The sequence below is a fragment of the Capra hircus genome, chromosome 16 (assembly GCF_001704415.2).
Source record: "Capra hircus breed San Clemente chromosome 16, ASM170441v1, whole genome shotgun sequence".
In the NCBI taxonomy this organism is placed as follows: domain Eukaryota; kingdom Metazoa; phylum Chordata; class Mammalia; order Artiodactyla; family Bovidae; genus Capra; species Capra hircus.
The window spans coordinates 47,895,525-47,917,783 of NC_030823.1; the positions used below are offsets into that span (position 1 = coordinate 47,895,525).

Below are 22,259 nucleotides of genomic sequence, written 5' to 3' on the forward strand. Positions count from 1 at the left end.
AGGACCCCCTCCACTGGCCTCAGCACTGTGAAGACAGAGGGCCCCTCCCACACAGAACACAGCCTCCCAGGGAGCAGGGTGGGGCCACGGCTACAGCCGGCTCTGTTCTCCCATCCCCGAATGGAGGAGCAAGTGACCGACCCCTGCCTGCTATGGATCCCACCCGGCTGGCCCCTTTCTTAGCCCATCTTGTTTACACACACATTTAGAACAAAAGTTAAAAAAAAGAAAAGGCTCACCCACATGTAGAAAAAGGGCATCATTTTATCAAATGTTGACAATTCCCAGTGGTCTGAGGAAACTCTGTCCGTGCCTATGCTCAGGGGGCCACTGGAGGAAGGGCACTGTGGCCAGAGGTGTTGGCATGGGGGCTGGATGCAGGCCATTCACCCAAAGTTTCCTTGCCTCCCAGGAGGAGCCAGTCTTCCCAATTCCAGTGAAACTTGGGATTTTGTTTGGGGCAGGAAATGGGAGGTGGCCGCAGCGGGTTTTACGCCAGTGGACAAGGGTGCAAGGGACAGACCGACCCTCAAGACCAGCAGAGGGACCAGCCTCGGGCAGAGATGTAGTCTGGAGACTGGACTGGAGAACAAACGTGTTAGGGACAAGCACAGAGCCCCTCATCCCTACCTAGAGCCAGAGACATCGAAAAACACTTTTTGGCAGTTGTCAGCAGAGCCTCCCAGGAAGGAGAGGCAGGGAAGGTGAGCCCCCCAGAGGACGGACCCTGGATGCGCATCCTCAGCACAGCTCCGAGGGCCTCCCCACTTCACCGGCGCAGCCCAGGAGTCCTGCCTCCCAGGCCAGTTGGTGACTGGGAGAAAGCAGCCATCCAGCTAGGCTTCCTGGGCCGCCAGCCCGGAGACTCCACCCTCTCCGCCGAGACTCCGCCCTCTCCGCTCTCCGCGTCGATAGCACGGGGGTAGGGGGTCTGGTCGTGTCCTCCCTACTCAGTTGGCCTCGCTCTCCGTGAACTCCTCTTTAATTGACTGTTTGCGGGACTTGCAGTCTGGAAGGTCGAAGCCGAAGTCGGCCCACTCGTCGGGCCCCGCGCCCCCGGCGGGGCCCCCGCGGTTGGGGATGGTGATGGTGTGGCGCACGCGGAAGTGCACAGCCTCCATGACCCGCTGGCGCTGAAGTTCCCCCGAGCCCCCGATGGCGATGGTGGCCGCGTTGCTGCTGGAGCGGATCAGCTGCTGGGCGCCGTAGTCGTGGCTCTGCTTCAGGTCCTGGAGGCCCCTCCAGATGGTCATGCGGTACTGGTCGGGGATCTTCAGGGTCCCCAGGTCCTGCAGGAGCAGCTGTCAGGCTCTGCCCTCCCCCCACCAGGGACATCACCTGCCCTGCACAGCCGCTGGGGGACCAGGAGGGAGGGGAGGAGTCCCCATTGTAGGGGGGCAGGGGTGGGGGCACAGAAGTAGACAGTGTCGGATGCCCCTGTGCCAGGTGGTCTGGCCACACCCAATTCTGCCCTCAACAGGACAGGAGAGACAAGAAATGACATGGGTAGGGGTGGGGTGCTGAGGTCATGGGGGCTGCATAGGGCCTGGTTACCCTGATCACAGTCAGAGAAACAGATGGGGTCCCCCCACACCAGGTGCTGGAGGACCCCTGCCTCCCAGCCTTAGGGCCAGGTCCCACCCTTCAGGACAAAGCAGAGCCTCAGGTTCCTGTCACCCCATTTCCTTCCACCCCCGCAAGCAACGCAACTGGTGAGGCCGGGTTAACAGGCCTTGAGCTAGTCCAGTGGGGCCACCAGGGACAGATCAGAGAAGATAGTGGACAGAGGGCAGCCTTGTCCTCTGAGCCACCGGCCCCGCTCCCTCTGGCAAACCCGCATCCTTTGGCCGGGGAGGAGGCCTCTGTCCCAGGGTCGACTGTGGAGCAGGACCAACAGAGACTCCAGGCCACTGAGTTGGAGCCCTGGGATCTGGCCCGACAGCTGTGTCTCCCGGCCTCCAGCTGACATACACTCAAGACAACTTCAGGCTGTACACTGTGCTAAGTCGCTTCAGTCGTGTCTGACTCTTTACGACGCCATGGACTGCAGCCCTCCAGGCTCCTCTGTCCATGGGATTCTCCAGGCAAGAATACTGGAGTGGGTTGCCATTCCCTCCTCCAGGGGATCTTCCTGACCCAGGAACTGAACCCGTGTCTCTTGTATCTCCTGCATTGGCAGATGGATTCTTTACCACTAGAGTCACCTGGGAAGCCCCATGAGTGCTCATTGCTGGGACTCTGGTTTAACCCAAAGACCAGCTTCTGTCTGTGGGTCAGGGGTCAGGATGCCAAGGGTGGGGCACTTCTAGCCCTGCACACCTTGGACCAGACATTCAGCTGCTATGGGTGCATGGTGAGCGGTTTGGGCCTCAGTTCCCCCCGTGTAAACAGTGCTGAGCTAAACCAGCAGCAGATCCCTCCTGGACTTCCCCTTCTGGAATTCATCATGCCTGGAGACAGCCCACCCCCAGATCAAAGGCCACAGGACAGAGACTCAAGTCCAGATGAGGGACTCGGGGCAAGTCCTTTCCAGCCACATGATGCTGGGTGTAAGCAAGTAGATTTGGCTACTTGCAGGAAGAAGTGTTTTCCAAACTCCCCAGCCCCCCTTACATGGTTAGACAGGAAATGGAGGGACTGCACCACAAGAGGAGAAAGTTCCCTGGCCTGCAGACAGGGCCCACGCTGGTCTGGGGGTGGGTTCTCCATGCCTGCCCCACTGGGCAGTTACCTCTATCGTCAAGTTCTGTAGGTGGTAAATGTTCTGTAAGCCCTGGGAGGTGAAATACTCGATGCAGTTTGGACACCCCAATCCTGTTAGAAAACTGCAGAGAATTGGGGAAACAGAGCAGCGTTAACTTGTAAAAACCTGGCTGTATGGCCCATCTCAGTGGAAACTGGCCACCCCCAGGTCTCCCCACCCGGCCCAATGTGGCCACAGCTTCCAGCCCACGCTCACCTGGGCACAGCCTCCAGGGAGCCCCTGGCTTTCTGTGCCCGCCTTCCGAGCACCTGCTGGAGGCTCACTACCCGCCTCCCCCTATCCGCTCTCCAGACAGCGGAGCAGGGACAGCACCAGCTGCAAGGGGCAGCAGGCAGAGACCCCTACCTCGGGCTTGGGGCCAGGCGGCCAGGAGCCACCAGGGCTGAGGTTACTGGGTTTGTGGCAGCACCCAGCAGCAGCCCACGTACCTGACCAGGCTGGGGTCAGCATGGTAGGGGGGTGGTGGGGTACAGTGGGACCCCGAGACCATGGACTGGGAGCTGGGGCCACCGTTCATCTCCCCGTTGGCCGGCAGGGTGTGGCTGTGGTTGTTGAGTATCCCGGGGCCTGGGCAGAAAGCAGGTGGGACAGTCAGAGGGGGGCAGGCCAGGGCAGGTGTCCCAGGCTGTGTGGGGGAGGCTCATAAGGCTCAGCCCTCCCCAAGACCTGGAGTGGACAGAGGGGACCGTGCCTCCTGCTCTCAGGCCAGAACTGCTGGAGGGCCCAGCCAGCAAGAGCCCCGAGCGGTCCTGAGCTGGGCAAGAGGGTCTGGAGCCAGGGTCCCCAACCCCCCACCCCAGCCACCCTGTCCGAGCCACTCACCCATGGGTCCCAGGTTGGGCCCAGCCGCTGAGCCATGCGGGGGAGGCTGGCCCACTAGCTGGTTGACTGAGGGCAGCTTGTTGACGGCCCCGTGTGCTTTGCTCATGGGCGAGAGGACAGGCCCATATGATGGAGGCTGAAGGTGGCTCCTGATCAGAAGGAACAGCAACTCTGAGTGAAGCCCCCTGCTGCAGGGGCCTGGAGACCCCGCCTACACCGGGGTCAGAGTGCATGCCTCTAGCCCAGCCTCCCTGCCTGACAGTGGCCACACTCACTCAAAGGCAAGACCTGGGCAATGGGTAGGAGCCAGAGGGGGGCCATTTTTGACCCTGGAACCAGTTCTGTTCTTGATGGGTCAGTGTCACCCTGACCACCCCTTCCTGGCCTCCACTCAGCAGACTTCTAGGCTGAGATGCTGCAGTTCAGGGAGCCTTCCTGGAGGAGGGGTACTGCCTAGTGCTGCTGTGTTTTCCCTGCTGGGTCATCCAGCCCCATCTTTCCCCACATCAGACAGGTGGGTAAGACCCGGAGGAATGGGGTTGGGGGCGGAGGTGGAGGGGCTGCACTCACGGCCTCTGCAGGAGCTGCTGCTGCTGCTGCCGGTAGGAGTCCACCAGCTGCTGGGGCACCAGCTCCATCAGCTCCAGGCTCTCCTTGACCTTCATCAGGATCTCAAAGTTCTCCCGGCCCCGCACCTGAGCACAGACAAGCGGACCCTCTGCCTGCCCAGGACACGTAGACACTGCCTGGCCCCAGAACCCCCCCACCTCCTGGCGCAGGGGAGTGCCTCTTCTTTCTCAGGGCTCCCCAGCCCCTGCAGCCATGGGGTCCCCTGGTCCTGCTCTCCTCTCCAGAAGTAGGTCTGAGCGAAGCTGGAGGGCTGGCTCCTGTCCATGCAAACCACACCCACCCCTTACTACCCCTGAGTCTTTGCCACACTGTCCCCTCTTCTTAGAGCTCAGCAGACCTGGGGTACTGGGGTGGAGGGGCCCTGGACAAACATGGGGCTTCTAGAACAAGGAACTCATTCTTGAAGGACTCAAGACAAGTCCTTGAAAGACAAACAAGCTCACGTCATGGAGACCAGTCCTAGCAAAGCAGGTGGGGGTTTATCTGTGCCGGGATGGCCGCATCACAGGGCAGCCTATACTCCCGGCTCGGTGATGCACTGGGGCCCACCAGGCTGTGGGATTCCTCCCACATGCTCCCTTGGGTGGGGGTCTGCATTGCCCTGCACACTGTATCACTGTATCCGTCACGAGCCCTCCTGCTCTGGGAGCTCCATCAGTGGACCTGCTCCCCTTGTGGCCAGTCCAGCTCTCTGGGCCCTGGTTCTCCTTTCTGGGATCCACAGATCTTGGGGTCTCAGCTGTCAGGGCATGCTGGATGGCACCTGCCACCCCCGGGGCCCTGGGTCTCCCCCTAGCACTGCCGTGCCCTGGCCTGGCCCTGCAGCCGTGGGACTCACGTGCATGTAGTACACGTCATCGTCACCATGCCGCCTCTTCTTCACGTTGGTGCCCAGGGCAGGAACAGTAGGCGGGCTCTGCTTGAAGGCTGGCAGAGGTCGGGGGCTTTGTGAGCAGGCAGGGAGGAGGCGGGGCATATGCAGGTGAGCCAAGCTAACCCCCTCACCTCACCCCACCACCCGGCCTGAGCCGACCTCCCTGAGGTGTCCCTCATGGACAGACCTGGAGACTAGTCACCCACTTGGATGAGCAAACTCGAGCGGCCACCCAGGCTGGACAGAGTCGACTGGGGTGGCAGCCACATGGGCGGGGCTCACTCTGTCCCCGGACACAGGCTTGCATGTTTCCCGAAAGTCTCCAGACCGGTCCAGCTCGTCCCAAGGGTGGCCTGGCTCTGACAGTCCAGAGTTGCCCTCCGCCCTTGCCCCTGCCCTGAGCCCCGCTCACCACGCTTGCTGGCAGCCCCGCTCTTGGCAGCACTCTCATTGAGGGCCTGCTGCTCACGGTAGTGGTCTTCATCTGCTTTGCGGTCTCGGCCAGGACAGGCACAGATGCGGCCCTCAAAAGACCGGCGGCCCAGCACCTGTCCGCTGTCAAGGGCACAGCCAGAACTGTGAGCTTTAGGGGCCCACCTTCCCCACATGCCTTGAACCCCACGGGACTGGCCTTGATGGGCCCAGGGCTCAGGGCTGAGAGCACAGCTGCTCCAGGACACCAGGTCTCCTGCCTCCCTCCCAGGGTGGTGCCTGCCCCTGCAGCCCCTCCCAGCACATGGCCTGCAAGGCCCCTCCCCAAACTTGCCTCCAGAGCCAGCACCCCTCCTAGGTCATGGCTGTCTCCCCGGCAAGACCCCCAGCAGCACTGGCCCAAATCCCTGCCCTCCCACCTCCCCACTCCCACCTCCAGCAGACTCACTCCCGCGTCTCCAGGGTGATGATGATGAGGATGGGCCGCCGGTTCATGCCCCCCACACAGCTGCTGTTGCACATGAAGTTGTACAGGATGGTGGTGAACTCTGTTCCCACCTGCACACAGGGAGGCGAGGAGGCTGTGGTGTCAGCAGGTGGCCTCAACCCACAGGCGTGGGGGCTCCTGGGCTTCCAAGCACCCATCCCTCACATCTCCGGTGGGCAAGAGGCTGCTGGGCCCTCTGGTCCTCTGCCATCTATCCACCCATTCACCATCCATCTACCCATCTACTTCCATCCACCCATCCTCCTATGCATCATTCATCATCCATCCATTTATCTATTCACCATCTGGCTATCATCCATGCATGTATTCATCCATACATCTATCTATCCATCCCTCAGCCCCTATCCATCCATCATCCATCTATCCATCTGTTTTCATCCACCCATCCTTCCATCTGCCCACCAACTATCCATTTATCCACCCACCATCTGTCCATCGTCTCTGCACCCAGGCGTGTATCCATCCACACATCCATCCATCCCCCATGCCCCATCCGTGCCTGCATCCACTTGTCTGACTACAACCCATCCATTCACACACTACACTGAGTGCCATATGCTGTGCTGGATGTGGGAACCAAGAGAGCCATGGTGGTTGCCTCCACCACCTCCCCACCCTGACACAGGCTGGAGGTTGCCCCGGCAGCTGGGTATGAGCACAGGCCCCTGTGGGCACAGGTGTGTGTTTTGCAGTGTGGGCTCTTCTGGGCACTGCGCTGGCAGAGGGAGGGACCACACTTGTCTGAGTGGGCTCCACATACACTGGTTGCTGAAAGTTTATGGACCTAGGACTTGTGACCCCGGGGGCATCCTAGGACCACAAAATGTGCAGTTGTTGCGGTCTCCCTGGGTCTGGAGGATGGCTTAGGAAACCTGGCCTTTCACAGAACTCCTAGCACGTGGCCGCCACCAGGGGGCGGGAGAGACCTGCTTTCCTGGCCAGTCCTAGAGGTGATAGCTGGGCTGGAGGCTGAGGGCTGGGGGAGGGAAACCAGGGTGGAAACCCCTCCCAGGGCCCTGGTCCCACTGACAGAAGGGCTGTTCCTTAGGGAAGCACGGGGGCTTCTGGGGAACCAGGTACAGGAATGAGGCCCGGAGTGGGAATGCCTAGAAGGCTGGCTACAGCACTGGGGGAGGGGTCTCAGATCCAGGGTGGGGGTGAAGTAGCGCCATGCCCCCGACTGCAGGTCTGCCCTCTTCTCCTTGGGGGGGCCCCCCACAACCCATTCCACCCGGCTGACTCCCCCTGACCCGAGTCCCTCCCTCCCCAGAGCACAGAACCAGGAAGGGGGACAAAGGGCTGGGTTGAGGCTCAGGGGTCGCCAGGCCCACCCCATGCTGTAGAGCTGGGGGTGCAGATGCCCAGAGAAGGTTAGAGGGGCTGCCCCCAAGCTGAGGGTCAGGCTGGGAGGGGCTGATGGACAGACGGGAAGACGAGGGAGGAGCCCACAGCTGGACTTAACTCTGGACACTAAGGAAGTGACGTGCGGGGCCTCTGCCCCCCCCCACCCGGCTCCCTACCTGCGGGGGCTCATAGGGCACCATGACGCTCTGCCGGCCGGTGACTGGGTCATCCACGTACTGCGAGAGGTTGTTGCCCTCCACGCGGATGAGGTGGCTGGCGGGAGCGGACTGTCCTGCCAAGAGGAGTGAGCCGCTTCAGAGACCGACCATGCCAGCCAGGGGCTGCACCCCTGTGCCAGGCACATCGTAGCTGCCTCGGGGCCTCCCAGGGGGACGCAGGCGGCAGGCAGCTCTCACAGATGCCCGGGGCATCTGACCCAGCAGCCCTACCCCGCTCCACCCGCCCGCCCACCCGATACCCAAGGCCCCGGGCAGAGCTGACAGGACACAGGACAGGCAAGGTGGATGCTGAGCCCACTTGTCAGCGCCCTCCCATTGGACCTGCTGCCTCCAAGTAGGAGGCCGGGCCAGCCCTCCCCTTCCCTCCAGGGTGCTGAGGGGCAGAGGAGGGGGCGGGGACACTCACCTTCATTGAAGTCCCGACCGAGCTCGTGGTTGGGGCAACGCTTCACAACCTCGGTCACATGCTCCGCCTTCTTATAGACAGGCATGGCGCGGATGGCGGTGCCTGGGGGCGGCGGGGCGGACACCTTGATCTGGATGGGGCACGTCTTGGCGATTTGGCAGTAGAGCTTCTTCAGCAGTGGGGAGTACTGCAGGGGATGAAGGTCGCAGTGAGGCTGGTTGGCCCAGAGCCACACCTCCGCCTGCTGCGCCCAGCCAGGAGTCCCCACCCTAAGCCCTGGGATGACGGCCTTCGCTGGACACTTCTGGGCATCCTTCCCTCCCAGCTTCTCCCCAGCCCCACTCAGCAGGTGCCGAGTGCTCTGTGCAGCCAGGAGGAGGCGCTTTCTGTCTGGATCTCACTGGTTGGAGAAGGAGGTGCCATTAGGTCCATTTTATGGATGAGAATTGGACCATAAAGAAGGCTGAGTGCTGAAGAATTGATGCTTTCAAATTGTAGTGCTGGAAAAGACTCTTCAGAGTCCCTTGGACTGCAGGATCAAACCAGTCAATCCTAAAGGAATTCAACTCTGAATGTTGGAAAGACTGATGCTGAAGCTGAAGCTCCAATAATTTGGCCACCTGATGTGAAGAGATGACTCACTGGGAAAGACCCAGATGCTGGGAAAGATTGAAGGCAAAATGAGAAGGTGGCAGAGGATGAGATGGTTAGATAGCATCACCGACTCAATGGACATGAGTTTGAACAAACTCTGGGAGATAGTAAAGGAGAGCAAAGTGAGGAGGAGCTGCTGGCGAGCGGGGCTGGGAGCCAGGTCTGGTGCCTCAAGCCTGTGGACCTTAAGCCTCTAGGCCGTAGTGGTTTGAGGAGTGAGGTGCAGCATCCCGTGCTGGGTTTAAAAGCCTGGAGTCAGGTCTTCTGGCATATGTGCAGAGAAGACAGGCACAGGGACTCCCTGGACCATCCTCGGAGGGGCCAGCCCTGCGGTTGGGTTCTGGCCACTGCCAGTGGGGGGCTTTGACCATGGAGCCCCAGGACCCCTAACAGAAACCCCTGACCCAGGGAGGATGGGATGATGCCCACGCCACCAGCAGGGACCCCCAGGGCCAGTGCCCAGAGGTCCAGGTGGCCCACCTGAGGACCCAGGTTGGCTCTCACGAGTCCAAAGTGGCCTTGATGGAAGGGACAAGTGGACACCCCTTGGAAACAGGGGTGTCCACTCATTTCTAAGCTGGCTGTTCTCCAGTGACTGGCTCCTGGGGGCCCATCGGGGGCTCCTCATAGCCCCGTCCATCCACAGAGACAGTGGGGAACATCGAGGTCTCAGAGTCACAGGATGCTTCCTGTCCCTGTGCCACACCCCTGGGTCCCCCCACAAGCCCGGGGGACTTGGAGTTACCCCAGCCAGAAGACTCGGAAGCCCCCAGCACACCACACCATGGTGTGTGGGGTCAGACTGGAGACTGGGCTGCTGCAGTCCAGAGGATGAGCAGGTCTGAGCCTACCTTTGCCAAGGAAGCTGGCGCCTGACACCATGACCCATAGATGAAGGCCACCCTGGCCACTTGCACTGCCTCCCTGGCCACCAAGGGACACAGTGGACCATCAGGGACTCCTAACCTCAGCCACTCCAAGTCCAGGAAGAGCAAGGGAGATGGAGCTCACCCTGAGCCCAGGGGAAAAGGGTCCCTGCCCCTCAGCGCCCTCAGCCCTGAGCAGCACAGCTGTCCTTCCTCTGATGAACTGAAACCCAGCCAGAAACGCTGCCCTGTCCCTGCGGTGGGTCTGGGGGGCTTGGGGAACAAGTGGGAGGGTCTCCCTAGTGGCGTCCTGGGGGATGGGGACCCTGCCCAACTCCCTCGGCGCTGGCTACAAGACGAGCGCCCTTGTACCCCTGTCACTGAAGAGATCGGATGCCCACAGGGCTTGTCCCCTCCCAGATGCTCTGTCCACTTGTGCCTGCAACCCCGCTGCTGCAGGCAGGCACACCCGCTATGGATGCAGGTGGGCCCTCAGCTGCCAGACAGCAGGCTCAGAGGCCACACGGCAGGGGGCAGCTTGCATCCCAGGGAGGTGACCGCTGACCTCCTGTGTCCCCATCAGGATAAATGCTGCCCCTTCACCAGTTTGGGAGATCGGCTGAGTGTCCTGTCTCGAGATCTGTGCCCAGGCAGCAGTAGCCTAGCCCAAAGCAAACCCCAGGTGCCAGCCGAGGGCCCAGTTCTTTTGTTCACCCACGTATGAGGCTTCAGGGACCGTCCCTGACGTGAGCCAAGTGTGCACTTAGTCTCGGGATGAAACTACCTGGTCATCGTCATGGAGGAGCTCCAGAGGATTACCCAGGGGGTCTTCCTGGTGGGGGAGGGCCCCACAGGGAATGGCAGGCCTCAGGTGGACTACAGGGACCTGAATACAAGCAGTGATGGAGGAAGAAGCTGGGATGCTGGGAGCCATCCACTCGGTGAGCCTTTGTTGAACGCCTAGTGTTTGCCCAGCTCTTGGCTCACTAAGGAAATGAGCCAAGCGGCCCTCCACCCCCAGAAAAATCTAGACTTAGCCAAGGCTCACAGCTCATGCCCAAAGGCCACGCAGCCTCATGGCCTCCTGCTGTGGCTGTTGGATCCCAGAGGGGGCTTCCTCCCCTGCAGGCAACCCACCTGCCTTCGGAGGGCCCAGGGAATGAGGTGACCCAGGACTGGGAGGGGCATGCAAAGGACTGCAAAGAGTTGGCCTGGACTACTGGGGGGTGGTCTGCATGGCGAGACTGCCTGAGGTCTGGGCACTGTGTCCGTTTCAGCTCTGGGCTGGACAGCTGGGACGCCTTAACCACTGGACAGACCTTTCTGTGACATGACCGTCGGCTGTGCAGGTCCCCCTCCGGGAGTCCCATTCACCCTCTGACTTGTGCTCCCACCCAAGCCCTGAGATGGGTAAGGTCTACCAAGACCAGGCATTCTTGGCAGCCCCACTGAGGAGGGAATAGAGCCAACAGGGTGGAGCCAGGCTCCAGGCTCAGCCTCGGGAGGTGCAAAACTGCTGCCCCCCTACCCCAACCCCCCAGGCTCCCTGATCACCCCCTGGCTTCAGAACCCCCGCCCCACCCACGCAGCCTTTCCCCCTGGGCTGCCTGCCCCAGCCCCACCGGCCACCTCCGCCAGAGCTGAGGACGCCCCACCCTCTGGGAGGAGCTGCCGGGAGCTGTCCCTGGTACCGCCGGGCAGCGGCAGCCAGGCCACCCTGGTGAAAGCCAAAAGCTGGCTAGGCTGGGAGCACACCACCACCTGGTGTGCCTCACCGGCCAGCGGTGAGGGTGCAGAGGACACTCTTCCCTCTGTGGTTCTAGCAAGGCCAGTCACTGGCTCTGCACCGCTCCCCATAGGGGTGCCCCCCCAACCCACTGCTGCCCTCCCTACTGGCTGCTCTTGTGGCCTTCGGGCACACACACAGGTCATGCCCCCACTCCAGCAGTGGGTGGATCCACAGATGTCCAGCTTGGCCAGAGTCTGGTAGCGTCAGGGAGAGAGACCTGAGGTCTCCGCACCCTGGTAGCATCAGTGGTGACACCTGTGGTCGCTGGCCTGCAGGGCAGGAGGGAAGCCTGGGAGGGGAGGGGGCAGGCCGGAGGGGCGGGGGGCAAACCAGTGGTTGGGTGCAGTGTGGGATCTGGAGGGAATGAAGGAGCCCTCCACCCCTCCTCCAGCTCCTCCCCCTCCTCCCAGAGCTCCGGGGCCTCAGGCCATCCTGGGCACGGGGAAGGGAGAAGGGCTCCTGGGTCCTCCTCGGTTCTGTAAGAAAGATCACGTGGAGACAGTTCCTCTCTCCCTCCTGCCTGCCTCTCCTTCCCTAGGACCGCTAGATGGATGTGTTTCAACAGATTCCGAGCTGATAAAATCTTATTTATCTTCGGCTGTTGACACGGAGCCGTCAGGACTTGCCTGTTCGGGGATGTGTGTGTTCCTTCGTGTTTGCAGGAAATGGTTCGCCCAAACGCTGGTGTGTGCCCATCCTGCCCCCACCAGCTCTTCCCCTCAGATCCACGCCTCCCCGTCCCCCGCCCAGCTCACGATGGGCCTGGCCTGGCTGGAAGCCGCAGGCCTGGCAGGGCTGGTGCGGGGGTGATGGGGGAGAGGGCGGCGGGTGGCGGGCGCGGCGTGGTGGCTGTTAATTTCCTCGCGCCCGCTCCTCGGCAGCTGGGTGCCCGGCATGGGCAGGTTTGGGCAGGAGCAGAGTGGAGAGGTGATAATAACTTGTCTGTCATTTTCCAGGGACGTGTAGCGTCTTGCAAACCGCAAATACCGTTAACCAGCTTGGGTGAATCTGTTACAACAGATTCTGGGAGACGGGGCCCTCAGTGGGGGCTTTATTTTTTTTTAATGATTTTTTTTATAGGCCACTTTTATCTGCTTTCTGTGTGTGTGTGCATGCATGCGCTGGTGCTCACACCCACGTTTCTCCCTGCTCTTGGGTTATGGACCCTTTGAGGACTTCCTCAAGACCACAGACCCTCACTCACCCTAGAAAAGCTCCTGAGTAGATCAGCAGAGCGCTTGGCAAGAAGCTTCGTGGAGTCCCAGGCAGCTTCCAAAGCTCATAAGAACCCCTGGTTCAGCCTTCTTTCTCCCCCCAGGGGAGGAGGCCTCCCAGGGTGACACAAACCACAGGGACAGTGCCCCCTACTCCTGGCCAGCCCCCCGTCACTGGCACAGATCCACTCCCACACTCCCGTCTTCACTCAGCCAAGAGGGACTGAGGACACGGGGAGCTCTGACAGACGCCAGCGAGGTGACCGGCCTGGGGGGTGTGGGGGCACCTATGACCATCACTGCAGCCTGCGTCAGGGCACCCACGCTCAGAAGGCAGCGAAGGTCTTTGCTGGAAACCCACACACAAGGAAACCCATGGCCAACATTCCACCCTGGATGCGGGTCTGGTGGCTGGAGGATCCAGGGAACCTGGGATGCCCAGGGTGGCAGACGGTGTCTGGCCAGCAGAGAAGGAAGGCCGCTATGATTCCTCAACAGCGCCCCACTTGGGATGGGGTGGTGTGGGAGATGCTTCTGCCGACACCCCCGCAAAGCTGGATGGCCTGGGCTCCCCTCACCAGGAGCCCAGTGGACCTGGAGGTGGAAATAGGCTGTGCTGGTGCTGAGGGACCCTCAGTACCATCTTGGGGAGGCCCTGGAGGCTGTGGTCTAGAAGCTGTCCCCTGGAGAGAGAGAGGGGCCTTCAGGGACACCCTCAGCGAGCTGCACCCCCAAACCAGCCCACTCCTCATCCCACTCAAGGCTGTGGGCTGCCAGGGGAAGTGGCTTCTGTCCTGGGCTAAAATCAGGGGCGAGGTGGACAGCAGGCGTGAGCTGAGCTGACCCAGGAGAGAGGCTCCAGTGGGCACCGGGCCTGCTGTGCAGGGTGGCCAGCGGGGCAGGAGCCGAGGGCCCACCCAAAGCCTGGCCAGACGTGGGGCACAGACCAGGGGGGTCTGGGGAGGCCATGTCTGCTGGTGTCGAGGCCGGGAAGCCCGTGAGTGGGCGCAGTTGCCCCGCACTCTCAACAGGGCTCCCGGGGCCATCTGCATGGCCACCGTTTACTGACACCTTCTCTGCGCTGGGTCCACTGGCACACAACCTCCCCCTCGAGGTCACCCTCTCACCCTGATGTTTTAGCAACGCAGAGCTCTGCCTCCAAAAGCTGGGTTGGTGCAGCCCTGGGCCCTTGAGCTCCATCCCCAGACCCCTTGTCACCACTGGGCTTGACTTGGGGCCGTGAAGACCACGCAGCTCAAAGAGGCAGGTGGACAAGGACACGGGGCCAGCTGTACCACCCTTCATCCCAGCTCGCTGAGCCCCAGCCTCTTGGGACAAGGGGACCAACACGAGAGCCTGACCTGCCCTGTCCTGCTGGGGAGGGGGGCGTCCCCCTCGACCGCAGAAGGAGCGTAAGACAGCCTCCTGGTGCAGTGAGGGGTGTCCAGGTGGGGATTGTTGGGGGGCAGCTAGCTGCAGGGGAGGCAGCTGGCCTGGATGCTCCAGCCCCCACTTTTCTGTCGAGATGCTGTGTGATGAGCCTCAGTTCCGACCCCAAAGGGCCGTGTCGAGTCACCGGCTCCCCCGTGAACAGTGCTTGCGGGGTCCTGGCACACAGGGGGTCCTACTGTCTCCTTTCTCACTCCGGTCCCTCCAGGAGGAGGGAGCTGCCCAGAGGCCGGCCGTGCCCGTGGCCCCAGTGACACCCTCAGGGGCAGGTGGGGACCCTGGGCTCCATCTGGTCCGTGTTCAGTGACCCAGACACAACATGTGGCCAGCCCGGACCCCGAGGAGGAAGGACGTGCCCCCACCCCCTACTCCCAGGGCACAAACAACGTCACCATCCGAAGCACCAAACTTCGGTTCTGCTGGGTCCAAACTCGGTTCCTCTGCCCACAAACCTGGCTTCTGACTTTGCCAGACTGTCTGTGCCAGCCTCCTTTGAAGTCTGGTGTCCCTGCCTGCAGTGGGCATCCCCCCCTGGCTGGCCTCATGGAGAGAGCGCTCTGGCCAGAACCCAGCTAGCAGGGCCGTGGCCAGGCCTCAGAACTGCCTGACATGAGGCAGCGTGGGGAGGCTGCCTACCAGCCCAGCTCTGATCCAGTGCCGGGAGGGCCCACGGGATGGCTGGGGGAGGAGGCCCCCACTATGCTCACCCTACCCCCTTGTGCCTTTTTGAGTTGTCGTGGCCTTGTCGGCATGGTGAAGGCAAAGGTCAGCGGCCAGCTTCCACTCACAGGACAGTCCCAGAGCCTCTGCCTGTGAGCATGCCATTCTGGACACTGGGCTGTTCAGTGCGGGCAGTCATTCCCCCAGCTCCCTGCAGCTTCCGGATGGCCTAGGGGCATCGGGGCCAGAGCTGAACCAGCTGCAGGAGGCTGAGGGGACGCAGGGAGGGGAGGCTGGGCAGTGGCCACGGCAGTGGCAGACACTCAAGGTGGCCTCCTGGAGGGCTGTCACATCGGTCCCAGCAGGAGCCCTAAGGAAGCACCTTCCTGCCTCTGACCTTCCTGCCACGGCTGCCACAGGTAAGCCCCCAGTTGGGGACCACAGTTAAAGCCACACCCTCCAGCCAGGAAGCAGTGAGAGCGTTTCTTCACTAAATAAACCCCACTCCCGGCCAGCAGGAGAGAAACCCCAGGACCTGCATGCCCTGGACATGGTGGGTGGCCATTTCTCAGCTTTTAGTACAGATGACCGCAATCAAAATTTTCGCTGGAACTTTTAACTAGCCAGTGAAGGGTCCGAGGCAGGGAGTACTGACTTCTGAATGTCCGATCCCATGCAGAGCAGCATGAGGCTCTCCTATGACATTAGCACCACCTGGGCTCATCCTCCCTGGGCACTAGAGGCACTGGCTGCTCCCCTCCCCAACACCAGGACCCCACATAGGAAGGGGGCCTCGCCCTGGTAGGTCTGTGATCCTGAGGACTCTGCCTCCAAGCCACTGAGTGGTTTTCCCAACAGCCTCTGATCATCTACTTCACTCAACCCTGTGTATATTTCACAGGGGCTTTCCTGCCCTAGAAACTCTGAGGGATCCATGAACTTGAACTTGCCTTCCAAGTTCTGGATCTGAGAAAACCCCAAAGCAGATTTCCCTGATAACCAACCACAGGGACCCACTTGGCTTGGACACAAAGCCTCCACTCACTGCTCAGCTGTGACCTTCATCCCGAGCTTCCCATGGCCAAGGTCCAGGGCACTCAGCCCCCTGCAGCAGTGGTTCTAGGAGAAACCGAGGCGGGGTCTCCCCTTCTGTCCTCACTTTCCCACCCAGAAAGGGGGCTAAGGGAACCTGAGAGTGAGCTGAGAATGGCAGGCCTGGCTGAGGTGTGGCAAGAGAGGAAGAGAGGCGGGTCCCATGCCCAGCTCCCCTGACCCCCAGGCTCTCCTGGCCTGTGGCTACTTTTACTTTTGAGCCTGGTCAGTCCCAATCGTTCTAATTATAAAATGCTCTTGAGGAGTTTTCATTGGTCAATAAGAAGCAGAGAGAGAACTCGGCCAGGCAGACTCCACCCGCCCAGGGGCAGCTGTCACTCACTTGCTGACAAACAGTGATCACAGACTTGCTGGGGCCCTGGGTGCTTCCTGCCATAGCCATTGGCAGGCTCTGGATCTCTGAGGGGTCAGCTCCCCTAACCACTGGTCCCCTGGGTCCTGGGAGTGTCTGCAGACCCAGCCCTCAGAGCTGGGAGAACGCTTCTCCTTAGATGCGCCCCCACAGAGGTACACAGGCTGTGCCTACAAGCTAAGTAATGAAAGCCAGAGGTCAGGCTGCTGGGGTTCCAACCCCTCTCTCCCTTTGCTGATGAGTGACCTTGAGCAGGGACCTGGCCACCCGAGCCTTTTCAGTAAAGTGGGGAGACCCTGAGAGCCTATAGCATGTACTGGGGTGCTCTTGGTGGGGCCTGCCCACAGAGGGACCCTGCAGGGGCGCTGTCGATCCACAAACCGGTCACCCCAAAACTCCACAGAGCTGTGTCCAACTCAGAAAAATGTTGCAGGAGATGAGAAATGATGTGGATCGCATTGTGCCCTTTCCACAGCCCCACACTTCCGAGATGGACCCCGAAACCCAGGGGCTCCTCTACAAGAACCTTGGGGCGGGAGGTGGCACCTGCCCTGGGAGCACCCCTCAGCAGCAGGGACTCGGGGCTCCTCTCAGGGGCCCCCAAGCTGAGCTCTGTGACCTCCAGGAGCAGGGCTCTCTGGCTGCTTGAGGGGACAGAAGGAGAAGAGGTGACCCCTACCTCGGGCCGCAAGCCAGGCATTGACACCCCAAGTCCAGCCACAGGAAGCCCTGCCCTCAAGCTCGATACAGGGTGAGGTTTGCTGAAGACCCTCCCTGAGGGTGGTGCACCCGATTCCCCTAAATAACCCGCATTTCATCTCCACAATGTACATTGTTAGGACTCTTCCTTCAGTTTCAAATACGTATAATTGCTCCTGGTGCCAGTAAAAGGTATTAATTCCACTTATGCATTCCATAAACTTTTAGGATAACGCAATTGATACCGCGATCATGTTGGGACACCTCCACTATTATTTTCCTGCTTGCAAACCTCCGAGGGGCTGGAAAGTTTTCTCCCAAATCCATTAGTGTTGACTCAGCCCCGTTCTACTCAGGAATCCCATGAAGTGCCTTTGTGTTTCCTGGGCCCCCACCATGTGCTTCTAGGAGGGGCATCACTTGGCCTTCGTGGGCCAGCTAGCCCCCAAGACAGACAGATGGACACATTCCCCACTGAGTCTGAGGGCAGCTGGAGGTCACTGAGGGGCTCTGCCCAGGCTGGCAGGCTGTCCATAGGTCCCCCAGGGACCAGCTGTGCCCTCACACTCCCGCGTACCCACACCATCTCGCCTCATGGCAGCCTGCCCTGTGGGCCATCAGCAGTGCCACCCAGTCTGCCCAAGGCGACTGTAGATGCCCCGCTGGGCCAGGGCTCTGGCCACGGCAAGTCGCCCTTCTGCCCTCGGAACCCCTCCCCAAACCTCCAGAACACTAAGGACAGCCCTTCCCTGGCTCCCAGGCTCAGCCTGGGAGCAGGGGGAGGCTGGGCTGGGCTGGATAGCATGCAGACGCCCTCACAGGGGCTGCTGCTGCTCTCTGCTCCCCGGGACTCTTGTCACCAGCTGTCCCCACACTGACAATGTAGGGGGCCTCCCAGGGTGGGAGTGGCCATCCGGAGGTCAACAGAGGGCGACCCGCCATGTCCGGGGAGGGTGTGGAACAGGGACCCGGGAACCGGGCACCTCCATCCCCAGCCTGGCTCCACCCACCCACCAGCCCAAAGAGCAACAGTGCCCAAGGGCACCAGCCTCAGTCACACCCATGAGCTCTCATGGTGCCTGTCTCTCTCCAAAGTGCAGAAGGACCCCCAAAATGGATAAGCCACAGCCAGGATACTCACAGGCAGCGAACACTGCCGGGGGGTGGGGTTACAGAACCTCCTGTGACAGTGCCCTGACTGGCCACACACCCACCTGGCCTTGGCCCTGCCCCTTGTTCAGTCTCAGGAAGAGCCCAGGCCCCTCCTCTGGCTGCTCAGTTACCTGCCACCCACCGCTCTGGTTCCTGGAGGAGGGGAGGGGCTGTCAGAACCCTGGGCAGCAACCAGGAGGCGCCCGCACACGTGCTGTGTTCAAGAACGTGTATGCATGCCTGCACATGTGCTCCCATGTGCGCACAGTATCTGCGTGCAGGCATGTGCACACGTGTGCTGTGGTGTGCATGTGTGTGCTATGTGTGCGTGTCTGCATGTGTGCGCACGTCTGCGCATGTCTGCATGTGTGTGCTATGTGTGCGTGTCTGCACACGTGTTCGTGTTTGTGCATGCATATCTGAGAGTTGCATGCACGCAGATGTGCACATATCCTATGAGCTCCAGGCCCGTCTGAGCCCTCCGTGTGGGTATGAGACCTGAAGTCTGAAGACCTGACCTGAAGTCAGGTCAGAGCAGATCCATCCAGGGCTGTGGGACTCGCAGCGGGGATTGGCCAAACAGAAGCCAAAGACCCCATTAACAGCTGCAGCCATGTGGGGGCTGGTGAGGGTGTTTTGCCTGAGCAGGGAGAGGAGTGAAGGCAGCAGTCAATCTGGAACTGCACTTGAGAAAAATGTGGATTATCTATCAGTTACCAGCAGGCTGGCGTAGGGGGCAGCAGGCGGCACAGCGGAGGCCGGGATGGCAAGCCCGAGCGGCAAGTCTGAGCAGTGCCTGCACAGCCAGGGCCCCGGAGCCGTGAGCAGGGAGGATGCCCGGTGGTCTCCGTCCTCACCGGGAGCTCGTTGCCCATCTGCCCCCTCCCTGGGCAAGGAGGAGAGCCTGTGGGGACGGGGTCTGCTCCCAGAACCGAGGTGCCAAAAATCTCATTATCAATGTTTGTCCCATCTCTACCCTGGCATGGAGAAGGGCTGGAGCAGGGGATTTGTGAGCACCGTCTTCCTCCACTCAGCTCCATGAGCCATGGCGGAGGGTGGGGGTGTGCGGGGAGGAAGGGAGGGAGGGAGGTATCCACTGCTTGGGCACTGGGGGTGGGGGGTGGTGAGAGGGGCTGGAGGTTGGAGGCAGAGCCGCTGGGACAAGCGAGGCCTCCTCTGTCCCCTGGACAGACCACCCATGCGACCACTTAGGGCCAGCACAACTGTGACCATGTCATGAGCCCCTCCAACCCTAAGGTCACACACCTGGCAGGGGATGGTAGAGGAAACCAGGCACCAAGGGGCAGCTCCCATCCCTCCCTGAGGACCAGCTCAGACCATTCCAGGCGCTCCAAGCCCCCAGGATGCGACAGAGATTCCACCAGCATCCTCAAACAGTGGAAAGGAAGGGAGCCAGGACCCCCACAAGCTGCCCACCAGGACTCCTAAGAACCAGCAACTTGGGCCCTAATGACAGAATGTCAGTGAAGACAGGCCCGGGATCCTTCCGCTTAGAAGAGAGAGAAAGGGCTTAAGAAGCAAGTGGGAACTTGGAATAAGAGTGGTAGTGAGCCTCCTGGTGCTTGAGGTGTGCAAGTGCAGTGACGTCTCGAGGGCCAGACCTCACAGCAGGGGTGTGAGGGGCAGGACCCCACAGGCCATAAAGAATCCCTGGCAGATGCAGCTTTGGGTAAACAACTTTGTCCAGGAGGACCAGGCTCCATGGCACCCCCATCATCTAAGGAAATTGTAAAGACGTGCCAGCACTAAGCCCCATGCAGCACAGGCACCATCCCATTTAAGCCTTATCACCTTCACCAATAAAGCAAAGGAATGAACATTTGCAGATGAGGCCATCCGGGCACCAACGGGACCGGGTGCTCCCTTGGCCACTGCAAGCCCTGGAGTCAGTCTGAGCCTTGACTCAGCAATGGGTCAGCATCTCGGGAGCCCACTGCTCAAGCAAGAACTCAGAAATAGCTGTAGGGGGCCCTCAGGCTGCCTTGTGCTCCACCCCATCTCTGGTTCCCCAGAGTGTGGGAAAACCACAGTCTGGGCAGTGGGCACTGGGGACAGTGGGAACCAGTTCTTAAAGTGGCAGAACCTTAGTGTCACCTTCTCAGCACTTCCATGGGGGCCGGAACCAGCCCCCCGGCACAGCCCAGCCTCCTCTGCTCCAGGGTCCTTTGCCAGGAGCTATGAGTGAGCACAGAGCTGCTGTTCCTGGAGAACGTGATGTGGCCCCATGGCCAGGACCTGCCAGGGGTCCACAGAGCATGAACCAGAGCCAGGCTCACTTTGCCTTCCTGGGGGCAGGCAGGAGACGTGGCAGGTCCTTGGGGTGCCCTTTCCTGCCCCATTCCCTGTGTACCCAATGCTCAGAGGTGAGCTGCTAGTGTATCCAGGGGTCTCGGAGACTGCATCCTTTACAGTGCCCCCACGGGGACAGCAGGCAGCCTGCTTCTCGCTCAGCCACAGTAGGGACAGTGCAGTTTCCATGCCAGTGCCCCATGCCCCCGCCGGTATCTGCATAACTCTGAGAAGGCGGTCTAGACTATCCTGCATGCATGCTAATTCACTTCAGTCGAGTTTGACTCTTTGCCACCCTGTGGACTGTAGCCCACCAGGCTTCTCTGTCCATGGGATTCTCCAGGCAAGAATACTGGAGTGGGTTGTCATGCCCTCCTCCAGGGGATCGTCTCAACCCAGGGATTGAACTTACATCTCGGGTTTCCCGCACTGACAGGTGGGTTCTTTACCACTACCGCCACCTGGGAAGCCCAGTCTTGGACTATAAATGGGTCAGTAACAGATTCTACCTTCTGGATTGTAGGCAGTTTCAAGGGTTAACATAAACTCCAAGAGCTTAGGGCAATAGCAATTCACAATCGCATTTCTGGGGAGCAGCAACCGTGGGTGTGTGAGATGTTCTCAAAGTTGGCAAAGTCTCGATGGTGGGGGGTAGGGACATGCAGATGTTCCCAAGGGCACGCGGCAGGGCCTGGGGTCTGCAGCCTTGGGGCTCCATCTCGACCTCCTGTCTCACACTCACGCTTGGAGATGACAACCCAGAGACAGAGTGGGCAACGCCTAAACACGCCTACGACAGAGGCTTCTTGCCAGCCCTGCACTGCCTGGAGGAGGTGGCCTCTGTGGACCCAGGGACCGAGCTCAGACGGCTTCAGGTGTCCGAAGCCAGGGAGCCTCCTGTCCACCCAGGACAGAATTCAAACCAGAGCCCCCACCTGAGCTCAGGGATGCTGGCCAGATAGTCTTGATGAGAACAGTCTGCCTCTGTCCTCATTGGGGACGAGGGACATGTCCATCCCCTCTGGAGCTTTGTGGGCGGCTCTGTGGGAGGCTGGCCCACTCTGGCCACGCGTCTGAGGGCTGGGCACGCCCAGACTGCCCAGCCCTGAGACCCGCCTCCTGCCTGATGCTCCTCCTGGCCAGCTGGGAACCCTAAGCGGACACGGGTGTATGTGGTCAACCCCTCCCTGCCCTGGGCGCCACTCACCGTCCAGGTGGCTGACTTGGCTGTGCTTGACTGCTGGAAGGTCACCTCGAAGTGGTGGGGGCCAGGGTAGTCGGTGTTGGAGGGGATGACGGGCGCGGGTGACATGGTGTCGAAGGTGGAGCTGGGCTGCGCGTAGGGCGAGTGGGTGGGCACGCTGGCGGCGTGCTCCGGGGTGTAGGGGCTGGCCGAGGCCGCGCGGCTGCTCATCTGGTCCATGGTGCTGCTCAGCAAATTGAACTGGGACTGGCAGGAAGGGGAGGAGGGAGGGGGAGACACACAGTCAGGCTGGAGAGTGGAAGCCATCCCGTCCGGGGAGGTGTCCTGTTACAGGAGCCTTAAAGGGCCAGCGGCTCAGTCATCCCAAATATTTCCTCGGTGCCCCCCCACCCCTGACAGGTCACTACTTGTGTTGGGATAAACTGACATATTCACCTCGCCCTCCTCTCTCCATCAGCCTCCCGGGTGCCAGGGCTCCTGGGGCTCTGCTGAGCGCACCTGGAGGGACCTGCCTGTGGGGGCGGCTCCCAGGGCTGATGCCCTGGCTGCACTCTCTGGGGGCAGAACCTGGCTCAGCATCCTCATTTCTTGCCACCCCAACCCCCTGCCCCCTTCAGTTCAAAGCGGGGAGACCTCGCCCCAGGGAACCAGGCAGAAAGAGGGTGCCCCAGGGTGCAGGGGGCACACCCCAGGCTCCGTCCAATGCAGGGGCTGCCCAAGAGGCTCTGGGGATCCAGCCCTGTAGGGTTGGGGGCTGGATGGTGGCTGAGCCAAGAGT

General features: G+C 61.0%; 1 protein-coding gene across 1 annotated transcript in view; it reads right to left on the bottom strand.

The window, feature by feature from the left end:
- TP73 (tumor protein p73) overlaps positions 245 to 22,259 on the bottom strand; it is a 48,045-nt gene continuing 26,030 nt past the window's right edge. The window contains exons 3-13 of the mRNA XM_013970305.2: positions 21,485 to 21,727; positions 8,020 to 8,206; positions 7,551 to 7,666; positions 5,971 to 6,080; positions 5,503 to 5,645; positions 5,055 to 5,143; positions 4,157 to 4,281; positions 3,587 to 3,735; positions 3,193 to 3,331; positions 2,732 to 2,825; positions 245 to 1,289 (exon numbers count right to left, since the gene is read on the bottom strand). Of these exons, the coding sequence (XP_013825759.2) occupies positions 951 to 1,289; positions 2,732 to 2,825; positions 3,193 to 3,331; positions 3,587 to 3,735; positions 4,157 to 4,281; positions 5,055 to 5,143; positions 5,503 to 5,645; positions 5,971 to 6,080; positions 7,551 to 7,666; positions 8,020 to 8,206; positions 21,485 to 21,727 (1,734 nt within the window). The 3' untranslated portion in view covers positions 245 to 950. The remainder of the gene's footprint in view (positions 1,290 to 2,731; positions 2,826 to 3,192; positions 3,332 to 3,586; positions 3,736 to 4,156; positions 4,282 to 5,054; positions 5,144 to 5,502; positions 5,646 to 5,970; positions 6,081 to 7,550; positions 7,667 to 8,019; positions 8,207 to 21,484; positions 21,728 to 22,259) is intronic.